This window comes from Microtus oregoni, unplaced genomic scaffold (assembly GCF_018167655.1).
Source record: "Microtus oregoni isolate MIOR12 unplaced genomic scaffold, Mior012 000056F_ref0000123, whole genome shotgun sequence".
Taxonomy (NCBI): domain Eukaryota; kingdom Metazoa; phylum Chordata; class Mammalia; order Rodentia; family Cricetidae; genus Microtus; species Microtus oregoni.
In genome coordinates, this window is record NW_024543832.1 from 5,413,638 (window position 1) to 5,433,304 (window position 19,667).

General features: G+C 44.1%; 1 protein-coding gene across 1 annotated transcript in view; it reads right to left on the minus strand.

Annotated features, from left to right (window-relative positions):
- Dnah11 (dynein axonemal heavy chain 11) overlaps positions 1 to 19,667 on the minus strand; it is a 326,474-nt gene that overhangs the window by 43,871 nt on the left and 262,936 nt on the right. Inside the window, exons 67-71 of the mRNA XM_041639057.1 lie at positions 14,351 to 14,555; positions 10,588 to 10,752; positions 5,994 to 6,134; positions 3,877 to 4,047; positions 2,580 to 2,702 (exon numbers count right to left, since the gene is read on the minus strand). Coding sequence (XP_041494991.1) covers positions 2,580 to 2,702; positions 3,877 to 4,047; positions 5,994 to 6,134; positions 10,588 to 10,752; positions 14,351 to 14,555 — 805 coding nt within the window. The remainder of the gene's footprint in view (positions 1 to 2,579; positions 2,703 to 3,876; positions 4,048 to 5,993; positions 6,135 to 10,587; positions 10,753 to 14,350; positions 14,556 to 19,667) is intronic.

Below are 19,667 nucleotides of genomic sequence, written 5' to 3' on the forward strand. Positions count from 1 at the left end.
CAGGACTGTCTTTGCCAGCTCTTTCCTAATTCAGCACGCTGTCTGTAAGAATGTCCCTTTGCAAACTGCTCTGTCCTCTGTCTCCCTTCTCAGCTATCCTAACAAATGCGCTTGTTTTCTTTCCTTTTCCTGGCTGACTCTCTCTTATTTTCTTCATAACCCACCTGTTTGTGCCATCGGTTTTGTGTTGAGACCCTGAAGTCTGACACGTTTTGAATCCATAATTCTTTTTTAGGATTTATTTTTATTGTTTTAATTATGCGCATGGGGGTATGTGCACATAAATGCAAGTACACAGAAAGGTTACAGATGTGAGGTCCCTGGAGCTGGGGTTCTAGGCAGTTGTGAGTCGCCTGACGTTGGTGTGGGAATTGAACTCAGGTCCTCAGGAAGAGCAGGGCGTGCTTTAACCACTGAGCCATTTCTCCAGCCCACGGATCTATAATTCTAAAGTGATAATTGAGAGTACAGATTTCTAAAGCTGCTGTCTACGGGCTGGACAGATGGCTCGGTGGTTAAGACACACATACACTATGTTTTTGAAAAGTCTGAAAGAATCTAAGTATATATAAAAATAAGGTACAAGCTATTTTCAGTGCAGGGGAGCGTTTTCTTCTTAGAACAGAAACCAGAGATGAGGAAGTCTCAGCAATATGATCTGGCAGAAAAGTAGAGTAAGGCCACCTGCTGGCACACACCTTTAAGCCCAGCACTTGGGAGGCAGGGGCAGGTGGAGTTCTGTGAGTTCAAGGCCAAGTTTACAAAGAAAGCCCCAGGACTTCTAGGATGGTCACACAGGGAAACTATCTCAAAAAACAAAAAAAGAAAACAACTTCAAAAAAAGTAAGGATGAGGGCTAGAGAGATGGCTCAGCAGTTAAGGGCATTGCCTTCTCTTCCAAAGGTCCTGAGTTCAATTCCCAGCAACCACATGGTGGCTCACAACCATCTGTAATGAAGAGGTCTGGTGCCCTCTTCTGACCTGCAGGTATACACACAGACACAATATTGTATACATAATAAATAAATAAATAAATAAATATATTTTTTTAAAAAAGGTAAGAATGACTGGGGTTGGAAGTCATCAATTCAACTTTGTTAAACACTATTGTTTGTGTATGTGCATGTACATATGTTGTATGCACATTTGTTGTGCATGCACAAGCACATGTGCACATGTGTGTATATGCACATGTGGAAGCCAGAGGTGGATGTTGGGGGTCTTCTTCAGTTACTCTGTACATTATTACTATTATTATCATAATTATGGGGGAGCAGAATTCAAGACATTGTTTCTCTGTACAGCCCTGGCTGTCACTCTGTAGAATAGGCTGGCCTTGAACTCAGAGGTCTGCCTGCTTCTGCCTCTTGGGGGCTAGGATTACAGGTGTGTGTCTCCACCAGCCTGCTAGTCAACCTTATTTTTTGAGACAGTGTTTCTCAGTGAATCTGGTGCTTACCAACTCTGCTATATGTGCTGGCCAGCAGGCTCCAGGGATTCTCCTGTCTCTGCCTCCCCAAAGCGGGGTTACAGATGCATTGCCACCACATCTGGATTAGTGGGTGCCTTTATCAATTGAACTGGCTTTCCAACCCTAGTTTAACCACTTTATAGTAAGACTAAACTGTTGTCCTCCTTTTTCATTGTTGCTGCCTTTGAACTACGGCCTTCCTAGTCAGCAACTGCGACTCTGAGGCCAGCAGAGCTGCAGCCTGAGGAAATTCTGTTCCCTCAGGAGATGGACTCTTTCAAAGCACTCTTACAAAGAGAGCTTATCTAAATCCCTCCCTTGAAGGAGCTCAAGATTCAAAGGTCCAGGTAGAAGTCTACTCCCCAGAGAGGCTGAATAGCAAGCAGCTCACCTCCCCGCCTTCTCCAAATGGCTCCTCCCTTCAACTCCCAGTCTACTAGTTGCTGACCACAGGCCTCCTGACCACAGGCGAATTTTATTTAATCAAACACATCTTTGCATCATTAAACAAATGCTCCAGAGCATAAATAAAAGTAACACACCTTAAAATAATATTCTAGAACACTAAACTACTATATTGTGCTATTTCAAAAACTATTGTGAAAAGGTAGAAAACCATAGTTAAAAAAAGAAGCAGAACAAAGAAACTTAGATTTAGCTAAATTAAAGGATGATCTTTTCTATCCTTTGATTTTTGTTTTTAAATCAAAGGTCACGACAACTGCCCATAATTTCTACTAACTTTTCCTCCCATAATCCGACAAAAGCTCTTTTATCTTTAGATAAGAAAATAACCAACTGAATGATACAATATATATAGCTTGTTCTAAAATGTAAGGGGTAAAATAATTTATTTAACTTTATTTTATGTGCATTGGTGTGAAAGTGTCGTATTCCCTAGAACTGGAGTTACAGACACTTGTGAGCTGCCACATGGGGTCTGGGAATTGAACCCTGGTCCTCTGGAAGAGCAGCAGCCCTCTTAACCGCTGAGCCATCTCTCCATCCCCCGCTGTATCATCGTTTTATGAATTGTTTTTCTACATTAAAGAAACCTATTGTTTGAAAGAAAACATTTAAGAACCGAGCAAGCAAATTCCTCTCATACCTTGACAGCACTCCATGACTGAGAGGTGAGAAAATCAACAGGACTTGAGTAAGTGTGGTCAACTGGGAACCGAAGCAGGAAGTCCAGTTCCAGGGGGTCGATCTCGCGCCTTCTCAACAAAATCTTGAGAGAATACACATGTGCGAAAGATGAATTGGTTTCCATCATAATCACAATGCAAGAAGCTGCCACCATTAACCAGACATGACGGGTGAGAATTCTAGCAGGGTCTGTTCTGTATTTGAAGACTGTATTGCGACTCTTAGATTATGCAGATGATCTCAAAACCCAAACCAGCAATCAATAGAAAATACTTGTAAGGGTTCATTTTTTTCCAGTTCTAACACCTCCAGCAATAAACAACATAACTGAAATGTACTCTCATCCCCACCCCACTGGCCCAGCGACTAATAGCATCTGATTTCATAACCTGCAGTCATTTTCCTGCCTTCTCGTCGACTCCTTTGTTTAAGCCAAGTCTTCTGTAAGAATAAGGAAGAAACGACAAACAGGACTCACTAGAAATTGGAGCATGCGACTTGGGCGGAGCTTTTTTACTTATTCCTTGTGGTAAAAAATTTTTAAAATATATTTTTAATTGATGAAATATATATATATATATGGAATAAAATGTGATATTTTGATACAAGGTTACATTATAGGATGGTTAAATTAAACTAATTACTTTGCTATTCCATGTATTAATAAGTTTTGAAATGTACTTGTTTAGAAAAACACTAACTTTCTACAATGGAATATTATGCAGCTTAAAGTAGAACTTTTTTTGTTAGCAACAGCATGGATGAGCCCATGTGAGTTTCTTAAAAGGACTGTGAGTAACTTGAATCTGGACTTATAACCCTGACCTCAGAGAACATTTCTGGTAGGACCTAGAAAGTTCCAGAAGATGAAAGAACATCTCACTGATGTTTCATAGGGCAATGGTGGTCAGTCACCCAAACCAAAGCACCCTAGGCAAAAAAGCCATTACATGCTCAAGTTCCTTCTCATCAAAAGTTTCTGAAAGGAGCCGGGCGGTGGTGGCGCACGCCTTTAATCCCAGCACTCGGGAGGCAGAGGCAGGCGAATCTCTGTGAGTTCGAGACCAGCCTGGTCTACAAGAGCTAGTTCCAGGACAGGCTCCAAAACCACAGAGAAACCCTGTCTCGAAAAAACCAAAAAAAAAAAAAAAAAGTTTCTGAAAGGGTATTTCTGTTTCCCTATGGCAGGAGGAAAGTGCACAACAAACAGAGGTGTCTGCCTGGGGTTCCAGGGAAGCTTCAAGCGATGGTCTCACCTGAAAAGTCATCTGGGTCAGAAATGTGAGCTTGTCCTTCTCAAACAGCGCCCGACTGGCATGGAGGAAGGTGACGTGGGTGATGCTCTCTATCAGGACGCTAATGCGATCCTGAGTATCCTCCACCTTCTCAGCCTGCTCAATGGCTCTGTGGAACAGTGTGTTGAAAGCCTGGAAGAGTTAACGTGAATACCAGAGGTTGAAGTAATGCTTGCTTGTCTAGCCAGCCTCAGATACACAGGGCACACTCTGTCGATAGGGAGAGAGGGAGGACAGGAGAGGATTTCTCTGAGGCTTACATGGGCTGCTAAAACAGTCTGAGTTTGTGCCATATAGAAAGTGCTAGTTCAAGGTTTGATGTCATGATGAGTGTGTGTGTGTGTGTGTATGTGTGTGTGTGTGTGTGTGTGCACGCATTGATAGGATATGATCTTCTGTTTTTTACCCTGGCTGGCCTGGAACTCACTTTGTAAGCAAGAGTCGTTTTGAACTTACGTCAATCCTATTTATTGCCTTTGCCTCTCAAGTGCTAGGATTATAGGTATGTCACTATGCCTGGTTCATGGTTGTTATTAAAATGATTTTATAAAATCTATCTACCTTTCCTTCTTAGCAACTAAACCAGACGATTCTCTCTCCTTCCATTCATATTTTTCAATTTTTTACTTTCAAATTATGGTTAAAATTCCTACAAACAACTACTACTGTAACTATTTTAAATGCAGAGCAGTATTATGGTATGTCACCAACTTGAAGACATTTTAATCCTGCAAAACTAAGTCTATTTACTAACTGTTCATTCACCCCTCCCAGTTCTTGCTGACCGCCGCTCTGTTTGCACGCATCACTCTGACTACTCTAGGATCTCATGTGAGTGGAGTCACACCGTGTGCATCTTTGCGCCTGGTTTATTTCCACCTGGGTAATGGTTTCCGGGCTTTAACATTCCATAGCATGCTTCAAAATTTCCTTCCTTTTAGGGTTAGCGGGTGTTCCACTGCATGCATGGGCCATGCTGATACTGTTCAGGCGCTGACAGACACTTGGATGGTCTCTATTGTCGGCCTGCTGCTATGACTGGGGATCTAGAGCTGTGTCTTTCTGTTATTTTGGATATATAGTCAGAATTAGGACTGCTGCTGGCTCACACTGTCATTCCCAGTTTTCATTTCTGAGGAAATGCTATCCTCTTTCCCATGGATGCTGATCTGATCTACATCTCCAGGCAGCATAAGCAACGATGAAAATTTCCCCACATTTCCACCACTCTTACTTCTGTAGTGGTCATCCTAACCTGGGAGAGGTAAGCCCTACTAAATGTTGACTCGCGTCCTCCCAATCAGAGATGTGGAACATTTTGTATATGGTTGTTGATCATTTTCATCTCATTTAGTGACATGTCTGTTCAAGTCTTTAGCACATTTTTATCAGGTTATCTGTTATTTAATTCCACCCACTACTTTTTGTATGTCTTATGATTATTGTTTATTTTGAAACAACTCTTTGTATTTATTATTTTATTTCATGTCTGGTCACAATGAGGATGATAAGCACAGAATGATTTACTTTGTGGTATATATGGGAGATTCTCCTTCCCTCTTCTTACTCAAACCGTGCTCCCCTGGTAACCTCCCCACCAGATCCTATTATTTTTCAATGTCCCATGTGCCCTTTGCCTACCTGTCATGGTTTTTTATTATTATTAAAAACAAACCCATGCACTCAATGACAAGCCTCGTGTATGATAATTGAGTATTTGTTCCAAAACTGACAGCAAGACTGCAAGGCCTCCCAAAGTAGAACGGCACGGCAGGCAGAACCCGGCCTGCGCAGGACACAGGCAAAGGCTGGGGCTCTGGTTCTCAGGATCACAAAATGTGAGCTGTGGGGCTGTTTGAAATCTGAAAATAATACCTTTTTTGATGAGGAGAGGAGAAAACAAATGTTTTCTTAGAGTGTTTTAGGATACCTGATATATGTAATAGTGGCTTAAAATCTGACTCGTTCTTTCTTCCTGTCTACCAGAACCACTGAGCAATAAACCCCTAATTTCCAGCAGGAAAAGAAAAGTCAGACTTTCTCACGTTGTGGATTTTCCTCTATCTGTTCAACATTACCTTCAAAGAGAACTGGTACATGGGGTTGATCTTCCTAAGGTCATTAATAACAAAGTATAGAAGAGAGGCTCTTGCTGCCACTGGCCTGTAGCACTCCCGAGTCTCGTTGATTTTTCCTTCATTTTCCCTGGCTTGCATCACCTGTGGTGGGATCAAATGACGGCAGTAACTTACCTTCGTGTTTTCTAAACAAATTCCAGTAAAGGAAGGACTCTTAGGAATATTTGAACCCCTAAGTTATGATGTTGTTTGTAACCCCAGTACTTGGGAAGCTGAGCCAGGAGCACTGCTGTAAGTTTGAGTCTGGTCTGCAATATCATAAAGTGTTCACGAACAGCCTGCAGTAGATAGTGAGACCCTACTCAGAAAAACAAAACAAGCAAAGGGAGAAAGAACTACTGGTAAAGCCCACGCCATGCCTGACATCTAAGGACTTGAGGTTTGAGGAAATGACTAAATCTAGGCCAGTGAGCTGACTCCAGCAGTGAAAGTGCTCGCTCAGGAGGCCAAGGACCTGTACTAGAGCTGGGATTTCATGTGAGGTTTGGAAGGCTGACCTCTGACGGCCATACCCTGTGCTACATGGGAGCCCAGTCTATGTCTGTGTATCATACACGTACAGAATACTCCAAAATTAATTACTTTAAAAGCAATTCTTCACTTTCTACTTTTAGATGACTTTTCCTCATGAATCGCATTCCAGTGAGAAGGGGTGTGGCTCCAGCAACTTCCTATAGGTTTAAATGACCTTCATGGTTCACGGCTGTGGAACCTGCTGCTGAGTAATGTCACCTTTTTGCCTCCTGTCTCTCTTTCAGGCCTTAACAACCCAGCTATATCACCTCCCAGGGATGGCTCTTAAAAGTCTGCTGGGTCAACTCAGTGCCAATGATTTTATTAGGTCTGAAAATACCGCAAGGTCGATAGCACATGCAATAACCACACTTCCTAAATAGCCTCTATATGAGGGCTCTCTCAGCTGTCAAATTTCAGCAGCATCACAGCTCCATATGATAAAATATGCCCATTTATTCTTACTTCTTAGCCTATGGGCACTTTTTCTGACACACACACACAAATATCAACTAATATATTTATTTTTATTGAAGGGTCAAAAAATACCCATTTCTAAAAACAATCAAGAACCTATTTCTTTTTTCTCTAAGAACACTTGCTGGCCCTACAGCTTTAAGTGATACAGTATTTCCCCTAAACTCTTCTATGGTCTTGACTCATAACGTCTGTGAATGAAAGGAAATGAAACGCCGAGCAGAGAGGGGGGTGTGGCTTCATAGTGATATAGTCAGAAGACAGGAAACAACATATTAAGAGACAATTAGAAGTTAACCTCAAAGCTAAGACTTAATTTACCTAATTGCCCTAATCCTTACTATTTTAGGAGCCACCTAGAAACCACTTACTTAAAAGGATGGAGTAATTTGGGATTCTGTTTCTTTGCCTAATTTAAGGCACATACATTGGATGTGTGGCAACACAGCCTTGGCTGGGTAATTAGTGGATTACATAGTAAGGAGAACACTTCACAAAGCGGATAACAGTCCACATCTTTCCAGATTACATAGTGGTAACAGCTAGTGGCTACTCGTGAAAGTCCAAAGTGCACACAACACACATTGTGATCCGAGCTGCTCAGTTACCAGGAAGCTGCTCAAGACAAATGGTTTCTCGGCTTTTGGAAAATGTCATTTTACCAGGGTAAATGATGCATTGAGCATAGGGCACCATCCCCTGCCCTGATTCCTGCCATCACAGGCCAATACACGTGACTTTAGCTCCAAAGATTTCTCTAAGAACTCATCACCCTGGGATTATTATTTGCTGAAGCCGAGCTTGCCTTTCCTCTAGTTTCTGCCATATAAATGAGCAGACTCCAACACTGGTCACCCAAGAAAAATGATTGGATCTCTGTGGAACTTGAAGTGCAAATTGAAACATTTCAATTCTTAATCTTATACTGAGAGTCTAGGAGTTGATGGCTGTTTGCTAAGTGGCCTGCATTACACAATATCTTAATTAAGATTTCTGTTGCTGTGACAAAACACCATGACCAAAAAGCAAGTTGGGGAGGAAAGGGTTTATTAGGGTTACACTTCGGTATAATATTACTCTCACAATTTGCTGATGATACAATAGTTTACCTAAGCGACTCAAAAACTTTTAACAAGGAACTTCTACAACTCATAAACACTTTCAGTAATGTAGCAGGATACAAGATTAACTTTAAAAAATTAGTAACCCTCCTTTATGCAGATGATAAAAAGGCTGAGAAAGAAATCAGAGAAACATCACCCTTCACAATAGCCTCAAATGCCATAAAATATCTCAGAGTAATTCTAACCAAACAAGTAGAAGACTTGTATGATAAGAACTTTAAATCTTTGAAGAAAGAAATTGAAGAAGACACCAGAAAGTGGAAAGATCTCCCGTGCTCTTGAGTAAGTAGAATTAACATAGTAAAAATGCCAATCTTACCAAAAGCAATCTGCAGATTCAGTGAAATGCCCAGCAAAATTCTTCACAGACCTTGAAAGAATGGTACTCAACTTCACATGGATAAGCAAAAAACCCAGGATAGCCAAAACAATCCTGTACAATAAAAGAATTTCTGGAGGCAGTACAATCCCTGACTTCAAACTCTACCTCAGAGCTACAGTACTGAAAACAGCCTGGTATTGGCATAAAAACAGAAAGGAGGACAAAAGGAACCAAATCGGAGACCCAGATATTAACCCACACACCTACGAACACCTGATTTTTGACAAAGAAGTAAAAAATATCAAATGGAAAAAAGAAAGCATATTTAAAAAATGGTGCTGGCATAACTGGATATCAACATGTAGAAGAATAAAAATAGATCCACATCTATCACCATGCAAAAACTCAAGTCCAAATGGATCAAAGACCTCAACATAAAGCCAGCCACACTGAACCTCATAGAAGAGAAAATGGGAAGTACACTTGAACACATTGGCACAGGAGACCACTTTCCAAATATAGCCCTAGCAGCACAGACACTGAGAGAAACAATTAATAAATGGTACCTCCTGAAACCGAAAAACTTCTGTAAAGTAAAGGACATGGTCAACAAGACAAAACAACAGCTTATAGAATGGGAAAAGATCTTCACCAGCCCCACATCAGACAGAGGTCTTATCTCCAAAATATACAAAGAACTCAAGAAATTGGTCATCAAAAGAACAAATAATCCAGTAAAAAAAGAAATACAGTACAGACCTAAACAAAGACCTCTCAACTGAGGAATCTAAAATGGCTGAAAGACACTTAAGGAAATGTTCAACATCCTTAGTCATCAGAGAAATGCAAATCAAAACAACTCTGCGATTCCATCTTACACCTATAAGAATGGCCAAGATCAAAAACACTGATGACAACTTATGCTGGAGAGGTTGTGGGGTAAAGGAACATTTCTTCATTGCTGGTGGGAAAGCAAGCTGGCACAGCCCCTTTGAATGTCAGTGTGGAGATTTCTCAGAAAATTAGGAAACAACTTTCCTCAAGACCCAGGAATACCACTTTTGGGTATATATCTAAAGGATTCTCAATTGTGCCACAAGGACATGTATTCAAATATGTTCATAGCAGCATTGTTTGTCATAATCAGAACCTGGAAACAACCTAAATGCTTCTCAACTGAAGAATGGATAAGGAAAATGTGGTACATTTACACAGAAGAAAAAATAACGACATCTTGAAATTTGCAGACAAATGGATGGAACTAGAAAACATCATATTGAGTGAGGGAACCCAGACCCAGAAAGACAAATATATTCATTCATAAGTGATTTTTAAACATTAAGCAAAGAAAAGCAGCCTACAAATCACAATCCCAGAGAATCTAGACAAAAATGAGGATCCTAAGGGAGACATACATGGATCTAATCTACGTATGAAGTAGAAAAAAACAAGATCTCCTGAGTAAATTAGGACCATGGGGACCATGGTAGAGGGTTGAAGGCGAGGGAGAAACAGGGAAGAGAGCAGGGAAAAATGTAGAGCTCAATAAAAAATAATAAAAAAAACAATAAATAAGATTCTACAATGATAGATGTTCCTAACTAGGGAGAGTTAAAATGTAGCAGACCAGAGCCAAATTATCTTTTGTTATTTTTAGTCTCTTGAAATCCATTCATTGCCCACACACCCTTATCTGACCTAGCATCCTTGTGACTATCAAAACCCTTTAAAATCATTCTTAGCAAGCCATTTGCTTCTACCAACTCCAAACCCAACAATGTCACTAGGTAGCATGAGTCCTGTAGTAGAGCTATCCCTATTTTGTTATAACCCAATCCACCTAATGCTTCTAACAACACATTGTAAGCATCTTGATTTATAATTTTTTTCTCTGTTACTATAAAAGTGTCGTGATCTGTTGCCCCATTGGGTTATAGTATTTGGGAACACAGTATTGTTCCCAAGCCGTGGTCGCTCATACTTGGCCCCAGCTATCTCTTACTGCTGTTGAGTCGAGAGCTGTGGTTCTTGTTGACAGCTGAGATCCATCTCATCCAGCGGAGCACGGAACCTGTCAGGAGTTCTCTGTTGCCCCTACCTTGAGCTCTATCTCTGCCGCCGTGGCCTTGGTGGTCTCCAGGCGCTCCACCAGGTCACTGTCATCCAGGAAGCTGCCCTCCGCAGCAGAGAGGCGCAGGAGAAGGTCGTTTTCAAGCCGTGTCAGCTCTATCTTAAAGTCATTTTGTTGCTTGGTCAGTACCAGCTGATAGGAAATATTAGGAATGAGGATTAATGTCTGCCTGCTCGGGACAGTTCCCGTAATCACCGGAGCCACAGAGACCCATACAAACATGATAAGAAACACAATGATAAAACCATGCTGATCACAGCCATGAAAAAGTCTTTAAAAATTCAGATGGTACGGTAACATTTGGTTAGAATCCAAGGTCTAAAGAGTGGATACTTATTTAACATCAAGAACCTCGAGGAAGCCTCTGTTTAAGAAAATAATATAAATTTCTGGCTTGAGCTCTGACATTTAAACAGCTTGGAAGACCTATTGTGAGGAAGACCTTACAATTAGGAAAAGGCCATGCAATCAACTTTTACCAAAAACAGGTTCTGAGCTTACTGTCACAACAATCCAGGCGAGTGCAGACACGCAGTATCAGATGGTTGCACTATAACTGACCATTGCAAGGAGAATCAAAGCCTTCCTGGGCACCCAGGCACGGGATGCCGCCACACTGATGACTGCCCAATGGGAGTCAGGCGACATTCTCACAGGAAAGACTGAAGAACAAGCCACAGTTGCCTTGGGCAGGGATAAACTCAAGGGCACGTATCTAATCATTCTGGATAAGTCCTACATGCTCAGAGCCTTCTTGTCAAAATCCCACCAGGGGGATCTTTACCAGAGCGAAGTTAACCTAGGAGAAGGGCAATGAGGAAAGCTGACCACTTGAAGATTTCTATTCTCACACAGAAAGGATTTGAAGTCCTGATGGCCAACAGGGGCTTAGTCCATTAATGCCACCCCGAGATTTAACCACAACATTCCCGAATGTATATCCTTCAGAACTGTATCAATGAGAGTGGGTCAAAGCTGAGAGAGCTGCAAGATGCATATTTAGTCCAAGAAAGGAAGTGTTTGTTTGTTTGGGGGAAATATGACATAACAGAAAAAAAATAAAGGAATGCTGGAAGAGACTGAAGCCATGACTGCAAAGCAAACACGCCAACATCACCAACAGGCAAGAGTGTCGACCCGGAGAATCGTAGGCACACTGACAGGCCAGAGGCTTGGTCTCAAAAGACAGTGCAAATCATTGTGAACACACCAATGTCCCCTATAGACAAGTCTGTCTACCCAGAGAATCCGGGTACACTTACAGGCAAAAGGTTCGGTCTCAAACAGCAATGCAAATTTCAGAATAAGAACAGGTATGGCTTTCTGCCAGCTGCCACACTACCAAAATACTTTCTGCTGGCCACACCAGTGGCCATACTAGGCTCAGACTCAGAAGCACTCTCAACCCAGGACACCCACAGCCACAACACTCACTGAGGATCCAGAGAGGACAACATCAACCAAAGAGCAGAGCACACCCAACAAAGGCAAGATCAGACACCAATGCCAAGAAACACCTCAAACATCATTACTCCACAGGCCTAGATCCCTGTGTAAACCACAAACAAGAATGGCCAAGACAATATGCTTCTGCCAGAACCCAGTAACTTTATTACAGTAGGCCCTGAGAAATTCAATATAGCTCAAGCACAATAAAAGGGCTTCAAAACAGGAATATGAATATGCTCAGGGACCTCAGAAAGGGTTTGGATAAACGCCTTAAAGAAATCTATGAAAACAATGCAAGGCACAAAAGCAGAATTTAACAAAGAAATAGAACAATAAACAAAATCCAAACTGAAGTAAAACTGGAACTGAAATCTTAGGGTGACAAAAACTGCAGGAATCAGAGCCTTGTTCGGCCACCAGCAGAGACACTGCTTCTTGCAGTGGACAGAAACTAACAGTGACTCCCAAGTGGGCAATGTGCAGAGAGGGAGAGCCTTTGGAACACCCAGTCTCAACGGTGTCCTCTTCAAAGCACTCAAGGAACTGTGTGCAAGAGGAACAGAAAGATCAGAGCACTAGAGCTGACTCCAGGGAAACTGTCGTCCAGACACTGCAGGACTGATGCATGAACATGTGCTGAAAGAGGGATGCAGCATGCACACACACCCTGAAAGAGGGATGCAGCATGCACACACTCACTGAAAGAGGGATGCAGCATGCACACATGCGCTGAAAGAGGGATGCAGCATGCACACATGCGCTGAAAGAGGGATGCAGAATGCACACACTCACTGAAAGAGGGATGCAGCATGCACACACACTCTGAAAGAGAGATGCAGCATTCACATACCCACACTGAAAGAGGGATGCAACACGCACATACACGCTGAAAGAGGGATACAGCATGCGTACACACACTGACTGAAAGAGGGATGCAGCATGCACACACACACTGAAAGAGGGATGCAGCATGCACACATGCACGGAAAGAGGGATGCAGCATGCACACACTCTCTGAAAGAGGGATGCAGCATGCACACATGCACGGAAAGAGTTATGCAGCATGCACACATGCACGGAAAGAGGGATGCAACACGCACACACACTGACTGAAAGAGGGATGCAGCATGCACACACATACTGAAAGAGGGATGCATCATTCACACACACTGACAGAGGGATGCAGCATGCACACACACTGACAGGGGGATGCAGCACGCACACACACACTGAAAGAGGGATGCAGCATGCACACACACACTGAAAGAGGGATGCAGCATGCACACACACTGACAGGGGGATGCAGCACGCACATACACACTGAAAGAGGGATGCAGCATGCACACACACACTGAAAGAGGGATACAGCATGCACACACACACGGAAAGAGGGATGCAGCATGCACACACACGTGGAAAGAGGGATGCAGCATGCACACACGTGCTGAAAGAGGGATGCAGAATGCACACACATGCTGAAAGAGGGATGCAGAATGCACACAAGCATGGAAAGAGGAATGCAGCATGCACACACACACTGAAAGAGGGATGCAGCATGCACACACACACACACACACACGGAAAGAGGGATGCAGCATGCACACACACACTGAAAGAGGGATGCAGCCTGCACACACGCATGGAAAGAGGGATGCAGCATGCACACGGTCCAAACAGGAGCCCAGCATCGAGAGAGGAAAGTGAATACGCAGTCCCAACCCTAACCAAGGTACTATCTTTTTTTTTTTTTTTTTTTTTTTGGTTTTTTCGAGACAGGGTTTCTCTGTAGCTTTGGTACCTGTCCTGGAACCAGCTCTTGTAGACCAGGCTGGCCTCGAACTCCCAGAGATCCCCTGCCTCTGCCTCCCGAGTGCTGGTATTAAAGGCATGTGCCACCACCACCTAGCCCAAGGTACTAACTTTAACTGATGCCCACTGGCAAAAGAAAAACACTATTTTTTTCCCAACAGATTCCTTTTGGGCTGGTCCACAGTGGGCCGAACCCTCATACATAAGTGAGCAATCAAGAAAATACCACAGGTTTGTGTTAAGACGAAAGCTGAAGTTAACTTTGACAGGCCCAAGCCTGGGATCACACATCACCACATGTGGCCCAGCTCTAATTTCCTGACATTTCTAAGGAGGAATTTCATATTTTCTTTTCATATGTGTCTATACTTTCCCCAGTTACACAGTCTCACTTGGCACCCCAGCCACTGGCACTGTCGTCCGTGCAGAGGGAGGGATGAGTACGTTCTGGGGACGAAGCAGTACTATTTACCTTTAGTCTCTCCAGATCTGGCCTCTCGATACTGACCACCTCCGCCAGCAGCTGGGCTTCGAGACCATCTTCTGTGACTGTGAAATTGAGGAGGGTCGTCTGGGCTTGTAGTTCGGGCTTGTAGTGCGGGTTTGCCAGTTTGGTGTGCAGGATGAGACGGAAGTTCTTGTTAAATTCACATTCTTTGTCACCAATCCTGATGTACCTACAGGGGCCACAACGCAGACACTCAGGAGAACCCTGGGAACCATGCCAGTGGGAAGGTGCCATTCCATGTCTTGATTCTGGTGACACTCCTGAGCCAGCAGGCTGGGTCTGGGAATTTCCTGTTACTCCCAGTTTTCCTAAGACCCAGGAAGAACAGAAGATGCCACTAGGCCTCTGTTTATCTCTTCATTTGTGAACCAGAGGCAGCGTTACCACTCAGTTTACAATGCTGCTCTGATAATCAGTAAATGGTGGCTTTCTGTACTTTCTGGGATAAATTTATATCAGATATTAATATTATTTTTCCTATAGAGTGCTATTATATTCAAAACATTTCCACATGAACTCATAGAAAACACTGTTCTTGAAAGGATAGAATAAAATATACATGTATTGATATGTCTATTTATTTATGCACACACATTAACTCTGTGCCTACACTGAACTATATTACTATGCAATGAGTGGAACATTTTATTTGCTAAAATATTAAATACTAAATACAAAAATATGCATGCTATACTATTAAATAATACATTAGTTACTTTACTATTATAGTAACATATTATTACCATATTAAATATAGTAACAATATATTAATAGTTACTTATGCTTCTAAAACGAAGCTAATTAAATACATATTTTGCTTGAGTGTTTCCTTGCTTGCTTAGGTTTTTTTTGGCTTGGTTTATGTTATCTTTTCTGCTAGGAACCCATTATGAGGATCAGCCAGATGCAGAGTTCTTCAGTTCATGTGACAGCCAGCCAGACAATCAGGGAGTTAAATCCATAGATACAGCAGCTTCCAAACACTCCACTGTGGTGGCCTGAGCTGTGTGGAGTGAGGTGCTCGGGAGAAGTTTGGAGCATAGCCAAAGCAAGCAGCAAGACAAGTCACCTCACTTTCATTTACTCTTGAATATTAATGAAAAGTTGGATTCTTCACTATTAAGTCTGTAACAGTCATTTTTGGAGGTACAAGTGCTTGAACCCGAGTTTCGAGTTTCGTGTACAGTAGACAGGCACTCCACCACTGAATCGTGTTTTCAATCCTCTTTGGATTGTTCACTTTGTAGCAAGTTTCATTAAGTGGCCCAGGCTAGAACTACGAACTTGTGTGATGTACACTGACTGGCAAAACATTTTCATTGCCAAAATGTTATGCTGCTCAATGCTATGCAAGCCTACGTTGCTCCTAATGTAAGGACAGATGGTCTATGACCCCCCCCCCCCCCGTCTCACCTACTTGCAGGTGAAAGGGTACTGTACTCAGTTTATTAACTTTGGAAATCGAGCACACTCAAAAGAAACGGCAGCCTGTGACATCTAGCACCTGTTTCCAACGCTTAAAAACTGCAGAGCTGCAGAAAATGCTATAATGTGGCCGCACCTGGGCCGCGGGCCCTGGTCCTTCTGTAATTGTGCCTCAGAGTGACTGTCATTTGCGGATGGCAGCGAGACGGTCTCTCCTCCTCTTACCACTGTTTGGAGGAAGTTTTGAGACAATTTGCTTTAATGTATAAAGATGATAAAAATGATAATTTTCTTACATCATTCAAGCTTTAATTATTTGGATATAAATTAAGAATCCCAAGGATTGATTAGACTAGTGACCCAATTCAAATTCTGTTTCCTTTGAAAAGTGATCTTCCGTTTGCAGTAAAAACATGCCAAGTGTTAAGCCTCCATGCTGGAGACAGGGACACCAGCAATCCACTTTAGAGACAGCTTTTGTGGAACTGTGAACTGATATTTTGTTTGTGTTACCAAATCAGAGTGCAGAACTAAGCCATGAGAGGCCAGTGCAGAGGTGGCACACACCTTTAATTCCAGGCCTCAGGAAACAGAGGCGGACAGATCTCTGTGAGTTCAAAGCCACCCTGGGCTACACTAGATTGATCCAGTCTCAAAGAGAAACAGAGCCGGGTGGTGTTGAGTCACACCTTTAATCCCAGAACATGAGAATCCCATGCCTTTAATCACTAAGGAAGTGAAGACAGAAGGAAGGGCAGGAAGGTGTATGACTGGCAGAGAGAGGAATATAAAGCGGGAGGAGACAAGAGCTCATTGCAGTCTGGAGACACAGTCTGAGGACAGGATCGCCCCTTTGGTCTAGGTGTGTCAAGTGTGTGTGCCACATACAAAGATTTCAAGGCTCAGTACTGGGCTCACATCCCCCCCCAATATAGCTCATTATGTCCATATTACAACCCCAATTCCTGACTCTGTACACTGTCTGCAGAGAAGACTGTCGGTTTCTGCAGATAGTGTTTTGGCCTCAGGAAGAATCTCTCTAGAGCAGAAACTGGTCAATGTTGTTGTAAAAAAAAAAATGTCAGCTCTGTGGACCTCCATCTGTTGCATGTTCTCACTGTTTAAACCTCTGAAGTCATTCTTTGCTTATGGGTTCACCTTGATGGCTACTGGCCTGTTTCCTCTCTAGAGGATCCCATTAGATAGTGTGGTAGTATGATTTCTGCTAAAACACTGACCAGTGGTTCTGATCACTAGAGGTTATCACCAATAACCCCTCTCCAGACTTTCAAGGACAGTCCAGGAGAAAGGCCAGCATTAAGCACAGACTTCTCAGGAGGCACGGTAAGGTACAATGAAGTTTCCAGCTGGTTAAATATTTAGTCAAACATCTCCTTTAGAGCAAGGGCTCTGCAGTGCACTCTCGGTTAGCTCTGGATCTCACTTGTGGACCTATGGGTACCATGAGGCATTTGCAAACCCGGCTTAAGAGCCAGGGTGTGTATCTGCTTTTCTGGGTCTGACAGACAGGGCTGGAGATGGTTCAGGTAGCAAAGTGCTTACCAGGCAAACAGGAGGACCCAAGGTCAATCCTCAGCAGTCACATAAAGATAGCTGTGGTGGTGTATGCCTGTACTGACAACCCGGTGTTGTTCCTTTGTGGAACTACAGCTCCCAGCGTTGCCCTGGATTACGGACACATTTCCAAGAAGCCTTTGCATTCCTCGTTAAAAGGTGAGGGTCGCTATGACCACTCCCTTTTCCCTTTTTCCCGCCTCTCCTGTTGTGTCTGCACACCTGTACCTGCCTGCTGTTACCCCTCTCCCATTAAAAGTGCACCCACGTGGGACCTCCGCGTGTCTGTGTCTCCTTTCCCATGTAACGTCTTTACCCTCTAACCCCACAGACAAGAAAGCCAGTCAGAAATTAGGAACAACATTGGTGCCGCCGTCGACTCGATAACCTTTCCGTCCCGATACCTGGGGCCCCGGCCTCTGGGCTTCCCGGCGCCTCCCGGAGCTCGGGCCACACCGGGACAAGGTTTGAACCTGCAACCTAACTGCTTCCACCTGTTTACCACGGCCACCTAACACTGACTGATCTGTGAGTTAACCTAAGTTGGCTTCCTTCCCCTGGGGTGCTAAGAGACTGTCCGGCCGGCTTTCTCTGGCACGTCCTGGGCAAGGTTGCCAACCTCCCTCCCCCTTCCCCCTGGCTTTCTGCCCTCGGCTAAAACCTGCCTCCGTCCGCGCCTGGAAGTCCGGTGTTTCCAGCTTCTCCCTCTCCTTTTTTTTCTAATCTTTTTCTGTCTTCTTTCCGGCCCACTACGGAGCAGTTGCCCCCCGGTCTGTGAATCAGCCCCCAAAAAGCTTAATTGTCTCCTCCCAGCCGGGGCTTTTTTCCCCCCGTCGGTAGCTGGGCTCGGGCCAATTGAGCCCTAACATGCCCCTTGGGTACACGGATGCCTGTACTCAAGGCTGCTGTGTTCACGGTACCCCGGTACCTTTTTGCGGACAGGCTTACGTTCTTGGTCATGGGTTCCAAGCCATCTAAAACAATTCCCCCATCCTCTCCTCTCGGGCAGCTTCTGGAAGCTCTGAAGCCTCACGTCCTGATTCCCTCCGTAAAACTATCTACATTGATTCACCTCTGCTCCAAGACTTGGCCAAAGTACAATTTACAGGGTTCTTTCCGTTGGCCTTCTCAGGGTTCATTTGACCCCGATATTCTACGAGAATTGGCCAGTTTCTGTCACCGGTCAGCTAAATGGAAAGAAATGATGTACATTATGGCATGCTTTTATATGGCCCTAAAGACTGACCCTTCTGCTGCTTCTCACTGCTCACCTGCTCACATGTTCCTAGCAATGTCTTCCTTACAGGAACCCTCTGCTCCCGCCATGGATCCAGCCAATGAGCCCCCAGCCCACCCCGACCTCATGGGATCACCCCTTCCCGCCCTGCCCAATCGGGGGATGCCTCCCCTATCCCTCTTTCTTCAAAAGTTTCTTCTAGGCACAGAAAGGACTCGCCTACACCTTCCCCCCATGACACCTCTAAACGTTCCATTCCTAGGTCTCCAGGAGTCCCGCATAAATATTCCTCTGCGTCGCCTACCCGCTCCTCTAAATCCCAAAAAGTCCCATTCCCCCAGTCCCATATATCCCAATCTTTCCGATCCAGTTTCACCCAACTTCTCCCACAGCCGGTCACGATCGTGCAGGCAGCTAACAACTTCCTCTCGCCACAGGACGCACAGGCTGTCGGAATCATCTTCGGATTCCTCCGGATCATTTCCCCGCCCTACCCCGCCCCCTCGATCCTCCCAAACTCCCTCAGGCTCTAACCCCACCCGTCGCCTTGCACCTACCTTCACCCCTCCCCTCACGTGCTCGCGCGCGGTAGCAGCAGAGTCTGGCCCTGATCAAGTCAAACCAGCCGTTGTCCTGCCCCCGAGGGAGGTGGCTGGCTCGGAGGGCCTGATGAAAGTTCACATTCCTTTCGCTTTATCGGAACTTTCACATATTTCTAAGCTACTCGGGTCGTACACAGCTGACCCCACTAATTTCACAAAAGAGTTTCAATATTTAACCCAATCTTACAACCTAACTTACCATGATATTTATATGATTCTCTGTAATAACTTGCTTCCCGAGGAGCACTGGGGGGTCTGGGAACAGGCTAGGCTGCACGATGATGAAGTTCACCAAATCCTCACTTCCCACCCTCCAGGGGCAGAGGCGGTGCCGGACCAGGAACCCCACTGGGATTACAACTCTCCCGGGGGCATTCTGGCCAGAGACCGGTTCCTAACTTGCCTCATGGTGGGGCTTCGGAAGGCTGCTCTCAAACCAGTT